The 21,763-nt window shown below is 37.6% G+C and overlaps 3 protein-coding genes across 3 annotated transcripts; 2 read left to right on the top strand and 1 right to left on the bottom strand.

Moving 5' to 3' along the window:
- Positions 1-1,967: 1,967 nt before the first annotated feature.
- On the top strand, positions 1,968-9,903 carry LOC120341630 (chromosome-associated kinesin KIF4-like). The gene is made up of 3 exons (XM_078116358.1): positions 1,968-5,186; positions 5,971-6,075; positions 7,029-9,903. Exons 1-3 carry the CDS (start codon positions 2,024-2,026, stop codon positions 7,238-7,240), a joined length of 3,480 nt encoding a protein of 1,159 aa, XP_077972484.1. The 5' UTR covers positions 1,968-2,023; the 3' UTR covers positions 7,241-9,903.
- A 1,240-nt stretch (positions 9,904-11,143) lies between these two features.
- LOC120336782 (DNA mismatch repair protein Msh6-like) lies at positions 11,144-17,310 on the top strand. Its single transcript, XM_078116354.1, has one exon. The coding sequence runs from the start codon at positions 11,194-11,196 to the stop codon at positions 15,220-15,222; it is 4,029 nt and encodes a 1,342-aa protein (XP_077972480.1). The 5' UTR covers positions 11,144-11,193; the 3' UTR covers positions 15,223-17,310.
- Positions 17,311-18,628: 1,318 nt separating this feature from the next.
- LOC120337054 (coiled-coil domain-containing protein 124-like) lies at positions 18,629-21,151 on the bottom strand. Its single transcript, XM_039404813.2, has 2 exons — positions 21,001-21,151; positions 18,629-19,963 (listed from the first exon to the last, which is right to left on the bottom strand). The coding sequence occupies exon 2, from the start codon at positions 19,946-19,948 to the stop codon at positions 19,271-19,273; it is 678 nt and encodes a 225-aa protein (XP_039260747.2). The 5' UTR covers positions 19,949-19,963; positions 21,001-21,151; the 3' UTR covers positions 18,629-19,270.
- Between the last annotated feature and the right edge of the window lie 612 nt (positions 21,152-21,763).

The raw sequence follows: 21,763 nt of genomic DNA, 5'->3' as shown, positions 1-21,763 counted from the left end.
AGTCAGAACGATGCACGATATTGAAGTTTTTTTTCAATAGTTAAATTAATATCGATAATGAAACTTTGTATGTTCGTCTATACCTGTAATTACAACAGTTTAACATAGCATCTTCGGTTATTTAGAACTGAAACTTCCAGAATGCACAATGGATTACGATATCATTTACCTTCGAGAATTTATTTAAATTTGAGTGCCAACAATCCATAGTAAAATAAAAGCCTCGATGCGTCGTTGGATTAAATTATTTTGTCAATTTAATTCTTGTTTTTCACCGATTACGCAAGTTAATCATTTGCGGCATGCGAATGCATCGATGCGGCATTATATTAATTTGATTCTTGTTTTTCACAGATCTGTATGCAAATTATCATTTGTTTCATATGATTGCCTCAATGTGCCATTGAATTAGATTATTCTTGTATACCATAAATTTAGAAGTTAAATATTTGCGGCATATGAATGTATCGATGCGATATTATAATAATTAATTTGAATCTTGTTTTTTGTTTTTATACTAATATAAATTTCGCAAATTGAACATTTGCAGCATATGAATACATCGATGCGGCATGATATCAAATTATTTTGCTAATTTTATTCTTGTGTTTGCCGGCCTATTCTTGTATAAATTACGCAAGTTGCACATTTCGCGGCATATGAATGTCTCATTGTGGCATTAGATTCAATTACTGCTTTATAAACTAATTCATTTAATGCTGCATCGTGGCATTATTAATTTTACTGTTTATCGATTGCAGGTGTACGAAAGAGCATAAATATCAAAATGTAATTTTTATTATCTCTGACCCATTTAATATCGTTAACACGCCATCCCATGTACATTGAAAATGAGAGAAATACGCCAAGCCAAGGTTTGCATCGAGGAATGGCCGATGCGTGCCTGCGTTTGTCGATTGAAATTCAGTGACGTCACATGCCGCAGATCGTTTTTTTGCTATTTCTCTCAAACGCTTCGGTAAATTTTATTTCCTTCGGTGGATTTGAATATTTTTTCTTGAGGAATCCAATGGTGATGGTCTTAGCTTGCGCTTATTTTTAGTTTAATGCGCAACTTCGTTTTTTAGTTTTTTTACTGATATTGAGGGACATCAGCTGCCAGACGTCTCTCGAAGGAGGGGCTTCTCCGATTCCTATTTAAAATAGGATTCTCTGAAACGGGACAAAGTCTCTCGATATGTATAGTGTGCCGTACTAAAATGTAGGTTCTCAATGAGACGTCCCGCTTCAAAATCACAAATATAGGATAACTAGGTTTAAGTTCATTTTAAATCCATAATCAGCATACCAGGCAATACGGCAATAAAATGATTGATAAAAAGTGATTAGAAAATCAGGAAAGCTAATAAAAAATTACACACCATATTACAGTATTAATAATTTCGTAATGGTTGCCAAATTGATCAATTTTCTAATCATGAGTGAACAGTAAAGACTGGAAGAAAATCTTCCAGACTCCTATCATAATATATTGCCAAGCTGATTATATTTGGGTTTAATATCAAATTGCCATTACCACAGTACCGGTACCATACCAAGGTTAACAGATTTGGGTGCATGACTGCATGAGGTGGGCCAGACCACTTCATTCTCCAAATTAGATCCAATTATTGCCAATTTATAGTCCAGATTGTACAGTTGTTGTAATAAGTACCTGGAGTTACCGCTCACCGGTACTGTAACAGTAAGTTAGTATAATTGAAGTAAATTAGGACAATAGAGTATAGGAATTTATTGGTTACCAAGGGTGTAATTAAGAGTTTTTTCCATTCTTTGATATTAATTTCTTTCACAGGATCATTTGTTTAAATTTGATAAATCCTGTTGTCGTGAGGTACAGTAGATGTTGATGCAACCTTAGGTCTTCTTGTTTTGTTTTCATGCTGATGATTGCTTTTTCTTCGCCTCTTATCATATTAATGAATAATCAATCTTATATATTTCATGCTTAGTTTATATTCTTTAGTTTATATTCCTTAGTTTGAACTGATTGGAAAATATAATGTCAGAGCCACCTCCAGATGTTATCCCGGTACGGGCAGTCGTTCGGGGACGACCTTTGATCCCAAAGGAAGTTGATGAGGGTTGCCAAACTTGCTTGGACTTCTTCATGGAAGAAAATCGTGTGATGGTAAACGGTAGCAAATCCTTTACCTTTGATAATGTATTTTCGGCGGACGTGAGCCAAGCTGATGTTTATGATATCGCTGTAAAGCCCCTTACAGAAGGATTTTTCAAAGGATTTCATGCAACTGTTTTAGCATATGGACAAACAGGCAGTGGAAAAACATATTCTATGGGATCTGCACATTCCGCAACTGCTTCAATTGATGATGTAACTACAGGAATTATACCTAGAGTTATTAATGACATTTTTGACGGAATTAATGATCGTCCAAATCATAATTTCACTGTAAAAGTTTCCTATCTTGAACTATACATGAAAAGTTTGAACGATTTGCTATGTTCTCGGACAGATCGGCAACAAATTGTAATTCGCGACGCAGATGATGGCGGTACACACATTAGCGGACTCACTGAACTCGTTGTGGCGAACGTAAAAGAGACATTTGCTGCAATGGATTGCGGGAATTCGCATCGTACGACAGCCGCGACTGCAATGAATTTAGTGTCATCTCGTTCGCATGCAATTTTTACCATTCTTCTTGAAAGTGTCAATAGAGAGGATGAAAATGATAAAGTGTCCTGTAAGTTCCATCTCGTTGATCTCGCTGGATCCGAGCGAGCGAAAAGAACAAAAGCAGAAGGAGAACGCTTACAAGAAGGCATCAGAATTAACGAAGGTCTACTTGCGTTAGGAAACGTCATCAGTGCTTTGGCGGATGAAAACCTACGTTCTGGGCATATAAAATATAGAGACTCAAAATTGACTAGGATTCTACAAGGTTCGTTGGGAGGCAACAGTCATACTCTAATGATCGCTTGTGTGAGCCCTGCAGATTCAAATCATGAAGAGACGATAAATACTTTGCGATATGCAGATCGTGTTCGTAAAATTAAAAATCGTCCTGTTGTGAATCGGGATCCACAGGCTGCTTTAATTGCGTCGTTGAAAAAGCAGATACAAAACCTAAAATTACAGCTTTTGGAACGTGGATTAGAGTATCAACCTTTAGGAGCAGAGTCGATTGCGCCTTCAGAAAGTACCAGTGCCTTGCAACAAAAAATAAAGAAGTTGTCGAATGACAATGACAAACTTACTGAACAATTACAACAGAGCGTAGAAAATTACAGTGAAATGTGTGAGAAAGCCATCGTGACCGAGATGTGTTATGATAAAATGAGAGAGCAATTTTCGGAAATTACTAAATCTGCACGCGGATTACTTGATGAGTTTCCTGACATGTATGTGATAAATGAAGAGAATGAATCTATGAAGGAGCGTTACCAGAAACTTTTATCTCTACATAAAATGATTCTGAAGACTCATCCTATGGGGGCAGAAGAATTAATGGAGACTGCTTTACATGGAAATGACGAAACTCTGGCTCCGAATGAGGACGGTTCCATCCAAGGTGACACTGTGTTGGAAGCCACCACAAGTGTAGATCCTCAAAATATGACGCATGCTATGACAAGCGAACATGCCATGAAAAAGGCTGATTTAGGAAAGCAGTTACAAGAGTTGTCAAAAGCACTTTCGATTAAAGAAGAGCTCGCGAAGCGTTTGACGTCAAACGATGCTCAAATCAGTGCAATGAAGGGAGAATTTGAAGCGAAGCTTCAATCTTTAGCGAAGGAAAAAGCAAGTTTGGAACTTGCGCTACAACAAGCGCAAAAAACAAATGAAAGCCGTAAGCTGAGTGAAAAACGAAGACAACGTTTGAATGAGTTAACAGCTGAAATTCAGACCCTTAAAAAAGAGAAAAGGGAAAAAGAAAAATTGGTACGAATGAAAAACGAAAGTGATCGCTCAATCGAAAGACTACACACCGAAATTCGAGATATGAAACGTAACAGAGTCAATTTGATGAAACAAATTAAAGCTGAGAATGAAAAATTTAACGCGTGGAAAAAAGAGAAAACAAAGGAAGTCAAACAACTCCAAGAAAAGAACAGGAAGCGTAATTTCGAATACGTGAAACTGGAAAGAACGTACGATAAACAGAAGGCAATCTTAAGAAGAAAAACGGAAGAAGCAGCCGCGGCCAACAAACGCCTTAAAGAAGCTTTGAGCAGAAGGGAGGCTGCTGCCTCAAAACGTAAAGCTTCAGAAAAGCGGACCATGGAAACCATAGGACCAAAAATAAGAGTGTGGTTGGATGAGGAAATTGAAGTTCGTACCAGCATAAGAGAGGTTGAACATCATGAAAAAGTGCTTATTAACGATCGTACTGCATTGGCAAAAGAGTTGAAAGAGTGTACAGATTCGCCGAAGAAGCGGAGACGAACATTCGATGCTGAAACTGATATACGAGGCTCAAACAGAAAGCTCGAGATTCGGCAAGAAATAGAATTAAAAAGTGCTCATATTCAGAGTTTACAGAATAAATTATCAGAAGCGAAAGAGCATTTAAACTCGAACACAAAATGGGCAAATATTGGAACTCTTGTTGATGCTAAATATGCTATCAAATATTTAATGAAGTTAGCAGTGGATGCCAAAATTGAGAACTCTCTACAGAAAGACGAGGCCGCAAATATGAAACGGGAACGTGAGGCCGCAGAAGAAATAGTGAGAGATCTTCAAAATCAACTACGACAAACTATCAACAGACATGAGATGGATAAAACTTTATTGCAACAAAGCCATGCGGTTCAGGTCTCAGATTTGCTCGCAGAATGCACATTTTCGAAGTCAAATAGTTTCCGCGAAACTCCCGATAACAGCCAAACTGAAATTTCAAAATATCAAAAAGAAAATAAACTTCTCAAGCAAGAACGGAACATATTACATAAAAAGTTATTGGAGAAACGTGCTTCGTCAACTTCCGCTCCTTCGCCAGGGAAAAACCAATCATTTTTTATGCCGATCAAGCTTATTGACAAGTCTGTTGAAGATATTTTTGAAGAACAAGATGAAACCTTTGAACTGGATGAGGAGGACACAGATTCAGAATACGCACCAACTCCCAAGAAAAAAAGGAGAAGAACCGGTGTTGTTTCTGGATGTAAATGCTCCAAATCCAAGTTTCGTTGTAAAAGTAAGTGATCTGCTGTTTTTGTGGTTGTATGGTTCGTTCTTCGTAGTATCAATGATTTGTGTTTTCCTTTGGGAGAGTGATTAGGCTATCCCATGAAGTAAATCATATTTGTACGAGTAACGATTTACTATTTTTATGAGTGCCCAAAAGAAGTGTGTGTACCAATATAGATGTAACTAATTTTATTCGCCTACTATACATCAAGTTGTGTAAAGGGACGGAAGCCTATAGGCAGGGTATATTCACTTGGCTAACACAGCCAGTCCCCGAACTTCTAATGAACTAAATAAGGAAAATAAGAATAAAATCATGACCTAACAATCATGACCTAACCCTAACTTGGTACATATACTACGGGGTTCCATTACATTTGAACCCACGTACATTTGAACCCATGATAATTGCACCTGTATGCTATTGCACCTATGGGATTTTTTTTGTTTTTCGGATAGTTGAACTCATACTAACCCTAACCCATGGGTTTTAGCACCCGCATATAGATTGAACCCGTGGATATACACATGGGTTCAAATGTACGGTCACCATACTACGGGAGTACCTTTTTGTGTACAAATAGTTTGTTGTATCGAAAATTTGTTTTCACATCACATAGTAAGGTAGGGAGGGAGTTCAGGAGTTGGCTGTTGTTTGCAACATGATTGAACCTTATTGACTTTTTTCTCCTTTGGTGTACCGTCAATTTTGCGGGGTAGACTTATTAAATCAAGTCAAATCCTTGTTTTGTCACATCGTGGCGAATAATACATCTATAATTTCATTTCAGATTCTTTGTGTGGGTGTGTTAAACGGAACAGCAAATGCGGAAAGAATTGCAGTTGTTCAGATGTCGGATCAGCGTGCTATAATCAAGGAGAAGGAATGATAAATGGTTAGTACATTTAATATTGTTTTTGCTTCCCATCCATTTGGTGCGGCCTGGGATGGTCGAAACCGAATATTTCGCTATTCCGAATATATTCTGAAAAAATCTTTTATCGAATATATTTAAATTGGAGGCAGATTCATATGGAAAATTATATAAAATCCTTTATCTTCATGTAATACACATATTTAAAAGGGTGACTGTTTTCTCTTTGTTGTTTGTTACCATTTCAGATTTCCCACGATTAGATCAGCTTGTCTGACGTCTCCAAATTCCCAATTTATTCTCATAGTCCCTAGTTTGTTCCAATTTATTCTAAAATTCAAAAATTTACTATATCGGATATAATAAATTTTATCGCAGTCCGGTACTTGGCTCTTGAATAGGTTCAATTTGTGATTTGTGAATACAAAAACTGTATTTATAGTAAAGACTCCATTTTTTTGCGTAGTCCAATCATAAACAAATCTCTAGATTTCAAAAAGTTTCAATCAGACACAGGGGTGGGGGGGCGAGGGGAATTTTTCTGTCTCATACATAGCAGATTTTGGGGCTCCCGAAGTATGCGAACCAAGATGGCGAACATCGGAATGTTACATGTGTACTAAGTTAGGGTTAGGCCATAATTTTAGGTATGAATACTACGGGAGGCTCTTGGCTAGTCTTCGAACTGATAATAGGACTAAAACAAGGAAAATTGGAGAAAAATTATCGCCTAACCCTAACCTATCAACCATGTTACGTTCCGATGTCCGCCATCTTGGTTCGCATACTTCGGTAACACCCAATTTTTTTAGCTTGGAACCTTTTTACACCCTTAACACTCCTAAAAACCTACATTTCCCGACCTCCGACGGTCCAACTTAGCAATAAGAAATTTTCAGTACCCCCTCATCCTCTGGCTACTCCCCTGATCAAGACTTTTTTTAAATTAAACAATTTTCAAAACTCTTTTTTAGATGCCGCAAATGTAACCTTTGACGTAGAGGCCGAGAAGTCTTCAACTCCTACATTTCTTTTCCCGAAACTTGAAGGCGGTGATAAGGAAAATAACCCCGATATCATTCCAAGAACCCCGTTATCTGGACTCGAGAACTCCACAAAATATAACCCAATATATTTCCAATCTCCTATAGTTGATGAGCCATCTGCTGATTCCCAAACTGAATAAAATGCCTAGTTGTCTGCAATTTGCAATTCTTATTGACATGAACATCAACTAGTATTTACTGTCACATAATTCTATGTTATAATTCCTTATAGTAGATGTTCCCAACCGGGGGTCACATAAGCGCAAAACTGATTCGATTTTTTACTACAAGAAAACTCCCTGTTCTTCCAAGTTTCATTGCTTGATAAGGTTTTTCACAGGGTGTTTTCATTTTGTTGAGCATGAATTGTTGAAACATAATGGAATTAGAGTTCTAACTATCAAAATAACGCTATAAATACCACTGGATTGATAAACAGGGGGGTAATGAGTGCTAAAAGCTCACAGAGAGGGGCCACGAGCCATTTAAGATTAAGGGAACCACTTCCTCATATTCCCACTATCTCTCAGCATTCACATGGTTACTGGTAATTTTGCTTAGATAGCCGACTTCTTAATTCTTATGTCTGGTATTTACTGACGCACAATTCTACATTATATTTCCTTATAGTTTCTGCAACTCTTGGCACTTTCGTTGTCGCCTAGAACTTGGCTCGGAGACCATTAATTTCTTAGCATGACCTTTTTTTAAGAAACTTTTCTTGGAAATGTTTTTTATGGCTGAATTGTTTTTTAAAAGCGAATTATGATTGCAAAAAGTTAAGCTCTAAATTACATATGCCCACATTGTTAGCAGAATAATATTTTCAAACAATGCTATGCTTTTATTAAGACTTCCCAAAGTATCCTAACGTGTCAACCAAAATTGTGGCGTCTCAACAAATTCACAATAAACTCCAATTACTGATGGTGATTGTAGAAAATTTCGGTTCGGACCCAGCTATGAATTACAAAGTATCAAATTTTAATAACAGTAACTATTACATATCAAGCTTTTTTAATAGGATATAAAGTCGTAACAACATGCTATATTTATCTTCTTGCTTTCCATTGTTCTATTTTATTATTTTTCTTATATAGTCAATAGAGCATGCTCTTTGTTGTTGTACAATCTGTTTGCTCAAAGATACTTGTAAAAAGCAATTCAGAACAAACGATAAGAACTGGTCACACCACACTAAGGTCATCTCTCATTATTGTTTCTTATTTCCGCGAATTTTTATCATAAGCATGTTTGTTAAGTTAATCTGCTTTGCTTCTGAGTGAGTGTTCTTGACGTTAATTGGGACGCCATCGCCTAGTCAGAGTAAGCTTCGAATGAATGAGTGATTCGAGGCGAAATGTGTCAGTTTGTTCTTAAGGCCTCTTTGTGAAAGAGACGACCCAAATTTCAGTGGAGAAGTCCAGTTTGGAGAGATTGTTTCAAAGTTAAAAGAGTTTCATAACAACTGTAAACCCCATTATTCTAGGTTGGCCAAACACATCTAAGTCCATACTTAGGAACTTTTGTATATCCTTTTATCCGTGAAGAAATATTAAAACTGCCCACCACCGTGAGGTCATCTCTCATTATCGTTTCTTATTTCCGCAAATTTTTATATTAGCATGCTCGATGAATTAATCTGCCTTGCTTCTGAGTTGAACAAATTTCCTAAAACAAAAAACTAAATTTTTGGAATTTGTGTTGTGGTGATAGCTATTAGCAATTTCACTTATGAGAAGTACTCATGGGTGAACTGTGTGCTCACTTTATTATTCATATATACTGTTACATGTTTCCTATTGATCTTCTTTCCTTTTTTGTTTTGTTGTTGTCAGTGTAATGTAGTGCTCAAGAATTGGTGCTCCTGAAGTATTCGTACCAGGATGGCGCACAGCCTGAACATAGTATGGGTACCAGGTTACGGTTGTACTTCCTGAGCACCCAAGAATTTGCTTCATACTCATACTTACCGCAGCTTGATTGCTAATGGTGTTGTCTACATCAGGGTGGTCCAAGATTGGCAGCTCCGCGGGCCACAAAATTACTTTTGCATTGTTCACGGGCCACGATAGTGTCAAGAACTTTGCTCGTTTAACTTCGCTAGTTGCCTCAGCATGCCATAACACTAGTCAATTCAGTGACATTAGTGATGCAACAATATGTCAGAAGATTTTTTGGTTAATTTTATGACGAAACAACACTAAATGCGATATTTTAATTCCACTTCAAATGTGACGCGGGACACTGATAATGAAGCGGTGGCCCACGGGCCTGGATTTGGACCACCCTGGTCTACATAGTTCAAATTTTCTTAAGTCAGTTTTTTTCGAATTTTCGGTGCTCCCGAAGAATGTGCACAAAGGTGGTGCACAACCTGAACCCTAACCTGGTACACATACTATGTTCAGGTTGTGCGCCATCTTGGTGCACATACTTCGGGAGCTTCCAATTTTCTTGCTCAGTCTGTTAAATGTTAACTTGTTGATAGCCTTTTCTTTTTCATGGTAATCTGAATCTCCATGATTTTTCAACTAAACCATTCTAGAGTCCCAGATCAAAAGAAATGCAATTGTTGTATATATTGAACATATTATGATTGATAAGAAGATTACAAAATTATTTTACAATTTCGATCCAAACCAAAAAACTTATGACAAATGTTGTGTTCTACTTCAGACTACCTGCTTTAGCAAAGGACAAATATTCTTGTGCCCGTCTTGTAAATTGTCCCTCATGTGTGATGGATGTTATTTCCTGTCCTATTTTTGATGTATCAAACTAGAATAAACTCTAATTCATATGTCTTGTCTCGTGATACTTGGTTTCACCCAATTGAAAAGGTCTTCCAATAAATTGTTTTCATTAGGGAGAGGAGAGAGTGGATAAATTGTATGAACGTATTCTGGACAATATTGACGTTTAAGGTTAAATGCTTGGTAATTCGCCATTTGGTCTTCAGTAAGTTGGCATGTGCAAAATAAAGACTTTACTGAGTTTAAAATAAACTAAAGGAAAAGCAGTTAGTCCCTAGCAAGATTTGTGGTGGCAAGCAAAACTGGTTATATTCCAATACTCTTATCCATTTATATTTTAGGGTAGTTACATCACTTAAGCAAGACACACCACAAACATAGTTGTGGTAATCATACAAATAGTTTATTTTACCAACAAACAATGATACCGTCGCAAGGTATGTCACGGATGCCGTTATCGACAACTAGACAAGCGCGCCAATCGGTTTGGACTCCGTGAAATCGGCACCACTGGCGGGAATCTTGCAGCAGGTGTACCAGGGAATTTGGCAATGCGTTTGCATCTGCTTTTACTGCCGTACCGATAATTTTTCACGGCTATGGTGCTCCCGGCGGACAGACTGATGAATAAGCTCATACGTAAATATTGATTTTTTGAATTCAACAAATTTATGCGAAAAAGTCAGCAGGTGAGTTGAGCTCATACTTCTGTACTTTGAGTCGTTGAGTGACCCTACATACCACTCTGCCACTGTACGGGTTCTAAACCGATATTACCGGTATCTGGCTAGAACTTAGGCGCAACGCTATGTACTATGGGGGCTTTGCTTATGTTTTATCGCTATATGTTTATCAGTCACTCTGTGTAATAATAATTATAAATGCTACGTCAGTTTAGTAAGCGATTTCAGATTGAATATTCACATAATTCCGGAGTCATATATTTGTTAGTTCTCAGTTGCCCAGGCATTCAATTTTGAAGCAGTACAATGCATAAGTGTCAGGTAACATCTTAAAACAGTAACATACAGACATAAGCAGTGACATACTTAACAATTTTCTAATTTCAAAATTGCAATCACAGAATCAGCGATGCCATTAAAGCCTTGAGTTAATCCATTTGTCTATCACATTTTTGGTGAAATCCCAGGATTTAAATAAATAAAACTTTTATTGCCTTATCAATAATTTTTTAGTAAACTTCCACAGGACTTTGCTTTTATTTCACATACAATGGAAAATACATGAAAGTTTTCATCACCCAAACTTGGTAATTGCTGTAATTTAGCCATTCATTTGTTTAGCAGGTTTATAAATGTAAAAATATAGGCCATAAAATGCCGAAAACATTGCTTCATTTTTTCTCCCCAAAGTCTGTCAAAAAAGAAGAAAATGGCACGAGCTCACCAAAATCAAACTCTGGGACTCCATTGAAACCAAAAAACACGTTTTTAACCCCAAAATCTGAAGGAAAGATTCCTTCAAAGAAATCACCATTTTTTTCTCCTATGGTTCCAGCAAAAACCATTGAATGCAATGTTTGTGATATTGTTTGGGCTAAATTAGATGGTTACCCATGGTGGCCTAGCATAGTTTGCAATGACCCCACGGACGGGGTTCATGAAAGAAGGGAAGGGAAAAAGAAATTTATCCATGTTCAGTTTTTCGACAATCCAGTAACTCATGCCTATGTAGAGGCAAAAAATGTTGAAATATATAACGGTTCTCAATCTCTTGATTTTCAAATTGGTGGAAAATTCTATAGTCCAGATCTAGATGTCATTGAGGCCACAAAAAAGGGGGATGAGGCCTTAAAAAAGGGGGTGGAAGGCCGTGAAAAATTGCTTGTTAAATTTGAGGACAGTTTTGACGATTTTGCTGATGATTTAGATGACGTGTTAGCTGATGCGTGTGACAATTCTGTTGCTAGTAGCAACAATGAAGTTTCCATGGAGATTGAAGAGGGAAAAAGACCGAAACGAAAGGCGGTAAAAAAAGCAGCTAAGAAACGACGCAGAATCGAAACTCACTCAGATGAGGATGATTGTGTTTCAGAGGAAGATTTTGATCCGAATAAAGAATCCGAGAGTGATGAAAGTGATGAAGATGTTGGAGAAGAATCTTCCGATTTAGCTACTGAATCCGAACCTGACGATTCACCAATTAAAGATTCTCGAAAACGAAAAAGAAAAGGTTCGCTTCCCGCTTCAAAAATATCAAATACACCTAGTAATTCAAAACTTGCTGCTTTTAATCCAACTGCCAGTACGACATCTCGAACTCCGCTTGTGTGCCAGCAAACAAAGTCACGATTATCATTATTCCAAGCTTCAGAGACAGAAGGATCTATGGGAGATGACTTAGAGACTACAAAGTATTTACATGAGACATTGGAGTTCCTTTTTCCAGAGAATTTACGAGACAAACATGGTAGAAAGACGGACGACCCTGATTATGATTCAACATCATTAAAAATTCCGCAAGAGTTTTTAAAAAAATGTACGCCTGCTATGTTCCAATGGTGGAAATTGAAAGTAGATCATTTTGATGTGATATTTTGTTTTAAAGTTGGCAAGTTTTATGAGTTATACCACATGGATGCCGTGGTAGGAGTCAATGAATTGGGGCTCATTTATATGAGAGGGTCTTTTGCACATTCTGGATTTCCAGAAGTAGCATTCGGTCGTTATTCCGAATCGCTCGTACAAAAAGGTTATAAAGTCGCTCGTGTGGAACAGACGGAAACGCCGGAACAAAATGCAATTCGAATCAAAAAGGAAATGCCGTCAAAACAAGAGAAAACATTAAGAAGAGAAATTTGTCGAATTGTAACAAGAGGAACGCAAAGTTTGGGATCCTGGCCAGGTAGTGGCAATATGCATAGCGGGAATAATTTTCTTTTAGCTGTCACTGAAAAATCTTCAGGAGGAAATAACTTCCAAGAAGGAGTGAATTCTAACGTGTGTCGTGAATTTGGAATCTGTTTTATCGACACTTCTGTTGGTTTGTTTCACATCGGTCAATTTACGGATGATCGCCACTGCTCTTCTTTGTGTACTATGCTCTCTCACTACACCCCTTGCCAGATTTTATTTGAACGTGGTCACCTATCAGCTTCATTACAGAAAATTCTTCGCTCCGGACTTTCTTCGATTCTTCAAGAGCCATTATTACCAGGAACTCAATTTTGGGACGCAACAAAGACGATAAAATTTCTCAAAACGGAGGGGTATTTTGAGAAAAACGGGGAGGATGATTGGCCCACTGCTTTGAAAAGTATGATGCAAGACGCTGAAGCCGTCAGCTTTTCAGCGGCAAAGAATTATGAGCTAGCGATAAGCGCGTTTGGCGCTTGTGTGTTTTATCTTAAAAAATGCTTGATTGATTATGAAGTCATCTCAATGAAACAGTTTGTTGAGTACAGGCCCCTGAAAAGTGGAGATCCACAAGATGTTGCTCAAGAGCTTGAAGATGCTGTTGCGAATTTTGCGAAAGGCGATAATAAAATGATTCTTGATAGTGTTACTTTAGCAAACCTGGAAATTTTGGAAAACACCAACGGAGGTACTGAAGGGACTTTAATTGAGCGATTAGACCACTGTCATACTGCTTTCGGTAAGCGTTTGCTCCGCCAATGGCTCTGTGCACCCCCCTGTAATCCCGAAGTTTGCTCAGATCGATTAGACGCTGTTGAGGATTTAATGGGATGTCAAGAGTTTGTATCAGAAACCAACGAGGTCCTAAAGAAGGTGCCGGATTTAGAAAGAATGTTGATGAAAATTCATTCTCTTTCGAAAGATTCGAAAAAACCTGACCACCCTGACAATAGAGCTGTTCTTTATGAGGAAGACAAATACAGTAAAAAGAAAATCGAAGATTTTTTAACAATCTTACAAAATTATGAATGTGTTCATAAATTACTAGTAAGGCACCAAGATTTAGTGAAAAGTTTCAGATCCTCTTTGCTACAAAAAATATTGGGTTTGTCCAGCGGAAATGGAAATTTTCCGAATATGTCTGACACTTTAAAGCGCTGGAAAACAGCTTTTAATCACACAAAGGCTGTTGAAACAGGTAAAATAACGCCGAATCATGGTGCCAATCCAGAATATGACTCAGCATTAGATGAAATTGCTGATATACAAGCGAAACTGAATAGCTATTTGAAAGAACAAAAAAAACATATTGGGTGCTCGAGCATCGTTTATAAAGGAACTGGAAATAAACGTTACCAATTGGAAATGCCAATAGACGTGGCGGACCGGAAAAATTTATCCGGTTATACAATATCAGGTCAAAGGAAAGGTTTTAAGAGTTTTCGAACTGCTGAAACGGAAGAGTTTTTGAAAGAAATGGAAGCCGCTGAAGCGCGACGAGATTCTGCACAAAGTGAAACCATGGCGATTATATTTCGTGAATTCGATCAGGATTTCGCAATGTGGAACAGCGCTGTTCAGTGTTTATCTATTTTAGACGTATTGCTCAGTCTAACGGAGTATTGCAAAAATAGTGAAATTCAAATGTGTCGGCCTATACTGTCTTGGAAAGGTGCCAATACCTCCCCATTTTTGGATATTTCGACAGGAAGGCATCCATGCGTGACTCGTACATTTTTTGGTGATGATTTCATCCCTAACGATACTCTTCTCGGTTGCCAAGGTGATGATAATGATGTCACAAACAATCCAAATTGTTTGGTCCTCACTGGCCCTAATATGGGGGGCAAATCTACTCTAATGAGACAAGTGGGTCTTATTGTGGTGCTGGCACATTTAGGGTGCTATGTTCCTGCTGAACACTGTAGGCTATCACCGGTCGACCGTGTCTTTACAAGACTAGGGGCATCAGACCGTATCATGTCTGGCGAAAGCACATTTTACGTCGAATTGAGTGAAACTTCAGCGATTTTGAAACACGCAACCAAACATTCTCTCGTGCTTTTGGATGAGTTGGGCCGTGGCACAGCGACTTACGATGGCACTGCGATTGCTTTAGCCGTTGTTCGAGAGATTGCTGCAAATATAAAAAGCAGGACCATTTTTTCAACTCATTATCACACCGTTGTTGACGATTTAAAAGACAACGCAGATGTGAAACAAGGCCACATGGCTTGCATGGTAGAAAATGAAGATGCTGACAACGAAGACCCGTCTAAAGAAACTTTAACTTTTCTGTATAAATTGACCGATGGACCATGTCCGAAAAGTTATGGCTTCCATGCAGCACGATTGGCTGATGTTCCAGAATCTGTGATCACTCTAGCGCGACACAAAGCAGCAGAGCTTGAAAGTAACAATAATAATGTGTCAATGTTCAGATCTATCTGTCAGGGTAATATGCCCGAAATGAACAATGTTGCTTTGTAACTCACTTAACCAAAGCTTAGCTATGAGCTGGGAATGTCATAACTTGTGTCAATTGTTATGTACTGGGACATTACGTACCACCCTAATTCTACATGATTCAAGTGGCTCTTGGAGTTTCAGTGGTGCTCTGTAATTCTGCTTAGAGATGTAACTCCTTTCATTTGAGCGATTGTCCATGTCATGAACCTGCTTTGAACTAGTGATACTGGAAGCAAAATATCTGCTTTTATTTTTTTAGGAAGATTCAATTTGAGGACTTAATAACCTCAATTGGCAGCTTAAGCATTTAAAAATACTTGTGTTCTTTATTTTTGGGGACATGTAAAAACAATTGCCATAGTAATTGCCTAGGTATAGATATTTCATTTAATCAAAATTAGTATAACCTGAGAATCATGGCATATCTCACCTGGTTCAAGTATAAGATTAAACGACTGAGATATTCAATTAACTATATACATAAACATGGTTAGTGTAGAATGTTGTAATTTGGCAACATTATTCTCAAACATTTCTAATTACATTGTATTTTGACTCCATTAATTGAAGAATTTTTTAAATACGGACATGACTTTTACTCCGAAACCTTGCATATATCACAGTTTTTGTTGAACGTGAAATAACTGAACCTATATCTGACATGGACTGGTAACCAAGAGGTCGTGGTTCGCCATCTGATTTATCCATTGACTTTCCTTCCCCCATGATAAATTGAAAATCTTATTCTAACTAACATCTTATTGGGTAATTGTCCTGTTTTCTTTTACCTATTTTTTTACAGTATTTGCAATCTTGTGAGCAGTTTTCAACTCTGTTCTATCTTCCACAAGTTTCATTATGTCATGTTTTTGCTTCTTACATTTGAACAAGCATTCACACACAAACCTCTAATCAAAACAAATTTTTTTGGTTGGTGCTATTATGGCATGAGATCTAAGCTAGCACTTTAAAGCGAGGTCTGCCCCTGCATTTTCCATCCCTGTTAGATATCACTTATCTCCATTAGTAACCATAAAAATATATGGCGGTAGATCTTACATTTTGGTGTCACATCATTTATATCAGAGGTTCCCAACCAGGAGCCCCCAAGGGGGTCCCAGAGTAGTTGGGGAGGGGCCACAATGCCACGCACAAAACTAATTTTACTTTTTTCTTTACAAAAAACTTCCTGTTCTCCCTAGTTTCTTTGTCTAATAAGGTTGTTTCACAGGGTGTTTTCACTTTGTTGAGCATGAATTGTTTGAACATAATGGGATTTGGAATCAACTAATCGAAACAACACTAAATGCCACTTGAATGATAAACAGGGGGCTATGGGGCAGGGAATCATGTGTCATATAAAGTCTATATAATGAGATGGGAATTGTGAATGGAATGGCTCTGCCTGTTATTGTGATGATGAACCAGTTAATAAACTGAGGGTGCACTGTCACAGTGTAGGGGTGGCCAACTTTTTTTCGGCGCGATGAACTTCAAAATAGCTCGCGATCGGTGATTAGGTTATACACATGAACTAATAAATGTTGAATATGTAGATAACTACACACACTCATATAATTCCACTGCTGCCAATAAGCAGGGTTCTGTAGGCGCTTTCTATGATAAATATAAAAAAATTGTATTTTTTACGTTTCGTTTAATTTTATAGTATATGTATCGTACCCAGAGTAAATTTGACTTCACATAACATCAGACGCGATGGACTACCCAAGACGCGACAGTCTATCACTGTGTTGGCCACCCCTGTTATAGTTCATTGAAATCTTTTAGTATAAACTTTGACCACTCTGGATATTAAAATTGATTAATTAATGTTTTGTGAAATAATTATTATTTCTGCTTGCCATCTAGTACAAATATTTTCCTCATTTAAGAATAAGATTGAAAATAAAATTGCTCATCTAAGAAAAAAATTGCACACGTTTTGGTGCATATATCTTGAACATTGTTCCCATCTTAACAATCTTATTCTCTGGAGTCCGGTTGCCATTAATATTCAAACAGTGAACTTTTCTTTTTGTGTTCAAAAACTGCCATCTTGAAACATCATAGTTTTTGTAAATTTCTTAATAAAACTTACTTATGAGATCTTTGTCAAAATATTAAGGGTTGGATATTTAAAGATGCCTGTAAGATTGATATTCAAAATAGGCTTTCTCTTGTGCTATATTCAAAAGAGCATTTCCCCCAATCTTAGCAGCAAAACTCTTACCAGGCAAGACAACCTCGTCACCAAGCATGGGCTGATCATGGCCACTGCACACACAAGTAATCCATCGCGGTGGTGTGGCTCAACGGGCTAAGCGTTAGGAATACGCTCGCCACCGCACCTCTAATTACTCTGCGTGGGTTCGCAGGTTCGAATTCCACGCAGGGATGATTATGTGCGAGCGGATTGCTGGACTCCTCGCTGTCGTTGGGTGGTTCACGTAACCGCTGGTCGGTTACGGCTTCCTCCACCACCAAGTCCATGCTTCCGAAAACGAAACAATATAACTAATCCCATACCCAACTTGGAATGGTAACTGGACGAGAGGCCGTGGTTCGCCATATGCTTAAGCCGTCTTATCGGCTTTCCTCTCCCCCAGGATAAACATGTAAATCCTATCCTATCCCTATTCAAATGAGAAAGGAGTTACAAGCCTTGCCCAAAATAAAAAGCAAATTCTGAAGCGCATTAGTGACACAATAAATTTTTGTGTTAGAGAGAAAGGTAACCGCGCCATAAAACTTGTGCTGCAATTGCAGGTATTGTATTACTCATGCCAGGGGGGAGATATAGATGAGAGGGACATATTTCTGATCTCTGGAATAAGTTTTTCCCCCCAGTTTAAAAAGAGTGCTAATAAAGAGACATAACTAAAATAAGATTGAGGTTGAAACCTATTTTGACCATCATTATTGCTTAAGCGCATTAACCAACTGAGAAAGAGTTTCACCAAACCTTGTATAAAAAATCGAGGTTTGAAAATATTCAGTGACTAGACAAATTCCAGCGACAGAGGGGAACTTGTTATAAAACTCGTGCTTGAATGGCCACATAATACCACCTAGTTTTAATGGAAGTATTGCCTCATTTATGCCAAGGGGGAGAGACGGCTGAACAATAGTAGGACATATTTCTTTGGGGAAAGGTGTAAATGCCTGAACAGTACTAATAAAGAGACATAACTGATATAAGGATAGAGTTGTTTAGCATGGCCATTGCTTAGCCCTGAACTAGACTATGATGGAATCTCAGTTCGAAGATGTCGAGCAGAAATATTTCGATACTTCCAAGAATGATAGCTCATGGCTGCTTGCCTTGAGCATTGTTCAAAGTGAAAACTCAAACTGACAGTTTACAAGATAATTTGATCCCTACTGTGACCGATTTTTTCTTGAGATCGGTGGTGTAACTCAGTCAGCTTTACTGTGCTAAAGACAATAGCCTAAAAAATCGCTTTGTAGGAGAGTCAAACGTAAATCAATATATTTTGAAAACAATTTTCAATGCATCACAACACTGCAATGAAAATAAGTAAAGCATGAAACGGACGGAACACCACTATGGTCATCTGAATAATTGTCCGAAATGAAAAAAAAAACAAATTTAAATGATTGTTAATCTATATGCTTTTCAAACTTTGTAAACATATAAGCATTAAAAATAAGCGAGTTGCAGCACCCCGCTTGGGGAAGTGATACAATATAACTAACAATACAAGGAACATATTATAAGTGACAAAGTCAAATATCACTAAACAGTACCATGCCCATGCGTGACGAACCATTACAAGATGGGTGCTGGATTTTAGAGGTTTTGCGTACTCGAAGGTTTTCGTTATAGAATTTGATTCAAGTTCCGTGCTGTGGTAGGATTCTTTCCAACCCAGTTGAATCTAACCTAAAATCTTTTCAACCGAAATCGGATTATTTTCCTGATTCCAATTTACGTGTAACACCAAATTAGTGAGAAAGTTCTGAACTCATCATAGCACTAAAATCGGAAAAGATTATGAACAAAACTGGTACACACACTACGAGAGTATCTAATATTGTACAAAGCTCAAGATAACTTTGTATTATAAGAAACAAATCTCGCGTTCATGGGGTTATCTGGACATTTTTGCCAGTCTTTCTTTAACATTTGCTTTAATTGCGACAGTCTTAAATTTGGGTTCTCTTTTTTCAAACGAGGCATATTTTCTTCTTCAAATTTAGTATACGCTGCTTTCATACGTCTTTCGGGGTGACGCTCTAATTCTGTTGCAACGGATAAAACAGAAATAGCATCTTCTACACTTCGTGCTTCAATGACTTCACCCTGGGCAACCAAGTCTCCAACCAATCTATTAACATTTTCTTCAACTTTTTCTGAATCGTTTTCTTTCTTCTGAGAGTTTATTTGTCTTTCTTTTTCCAAGCGTTCAATTTCGGCGTTAGCGGCTATTTGGGCTCTCGTTAATTTTTCATTCTTTTTTAGTTCGGTTTTCTTAGATTTAAGGCTGTCCATTTCAGCATTATATAATTCCTCCTTTTCTTTTTTTCGGTTCAAATTTTCAGTTCTTTTCATCTCTTTTTCAGCTTTTCTTTGTTGTTTCTTTTGAAGGCTTTTATTATCATCAGCCCAATATGCATCTTCTACTGCTTTTAGTTTTTGTGTCTTCGCTTCATTAGCAACTGCGGCCTTGCGAGCTCGGGCCTCAGATGATTTGCTGTTTTCGCCTCTAAATTTTTTCGGCATGGCGGTGTTTCTGATCTAATTATATAAAAAGATTGTTAAAAAGGTGCAATACCATTTCATGTTTTATAACAAATAATAGGAAATAATAACACAGTTGATGGCTGATACATCATAAGTGATACATCATCATCACCTATGAGCTATGAAAATATAACTAAGAATATTTTGGGAAGATGTCTTCTCTTTGGGTTTATCAAAAACAAAATTACAAAGTAGAAAATAAGGAGATTTTCAAATATACAAAATATGGAAACTGATATCCATTTACTTTTTTTTAACCATCTTTTATGAAAGAAAAACACAAGTGCAGTTTCAAGTATTCTGTGGCGTCCGCAGCTGCCGTAAAACCATGACAGTATTTCCATACCATGGCCACTACGGCCAAACCTATGGCGACTGACTTTTTAGCTGCCACAAACCAATGACGAGCTGCCGCTACCGGGGCAGCAAAGTGAAAACCAATGGCAAGTAAAATTTTGCTGCCGTAACCACGGCAGGTGGGCCGTAAAGACAGGGCTTTCCCTTATGGTGACAAATATTGGGTAAGTTGGAACGTTTTTCTCATGGATACAGTTTTGATGGATTTGGGGTTAGTGTTTAAGTAGATAGAATTCCGCATGATATATTAAAATCTGGTACATTAATTTATGAATACCGTATACCGTTAATACTGAATAGCGATATAAAACCATGACAAGAGCTGCCGCGGTACGTTCGTGGCAGGAGCTGACCATCAAGTCACTAGTTCCATTCATGCTATCTGCTAGGTCTTATTTTAAGGGGAGAGTTTATAATAAAATCGTTTTCAAAATTCAGGCTAGGTTTTATTTTCAAGTAGAAATGGTAGGCCATTGTTTCAGTGTTTAACCATATCTTTTCTCCTATTTTTAATAAATATTAAAAATCCTGTGCATGACAGGTTGTCTCTATCTGCAGATCTACTGACTGATCAAGTTTTCTGTAATCAGTTTTATTTATGTGTTTTACCAATTATTTTATGGTCTATTATGGTGTCGAAATAAACTTAATATGCATAATAAATACTAACTGACCTTCAGTTGTTTCTATGCCTCAGCACATCAGTGACACATCAAAAGGCTGAAAGACAACAATCAATCCCCAAAAGGCTCCGATTCCGAGCGTTTCACATATGAGAATACTGATCCCTTGTAATTTGACAAGAATAAATTATAGATGGGTGGCGCTATTGAGGCGGGTTGAAAGTTGGTATCTCTATCGTCCTCTGACTCTTGCGTGGGTGTTCACTTCGAGTTTTCAACTCCGTAATTTGTGTATTTTTTGTGGTATCACAATCACTGAATATTTACCGGTAATCCGTCAGTTTGGTAAGGATAACCCTAGTGGTACCGCACTAGCCATAAATAGGCATAGGATCGAATTTTTTACATGAATGTATTGTTTGTAAAGCGAGCATGATGTGGTGGTGTCAACCACAGACTGACAGAGGAAAGTGTAATTAGTAATTACACTCGTTTCGCCTCTCGCGTTCGGTTTTATGGTTAGTGCTGGCTGATGTTCGCTGGTCTTGATTATGTAATTAATTAGAAGACCGTATTACAGGGCTCAAGATAAAATAAAACATATGAATTACAGCTCACCTGAGTCAGCATACATTCCCAATTTATTTTTTCAAGATACATTAGGAATCATCAATAAGGTACCGGCACCATACCTACTGAACTACCGTATGCTCTTCCAGGTATCTCTGCTTTTTTTTTGTCTGTCTACTTTTTGCAGTTTTGTGCTGTTTTGTTTTTATGCCAGAGTACGGAAATGAATGAATGATGCTATGGT

This window comes from Styela clava, chromosome 1 (genome assembly GCF_964204865.1).
Source record: "Styela clava chromosome 1, kaStyClav1.hap1.2, whole genome shotgun sequence".
Classification (NCBI taxonomy): Eukaryota; Metazoa; Chordata; class Ascidiacea; order Stolidobranchia; family Styelidae; genus Styela; species Styela clava.
Note: the sequence above shows the minus strand (reverse complement) of the source record. Positions and strands in the feature narration are given on the sequence as shown.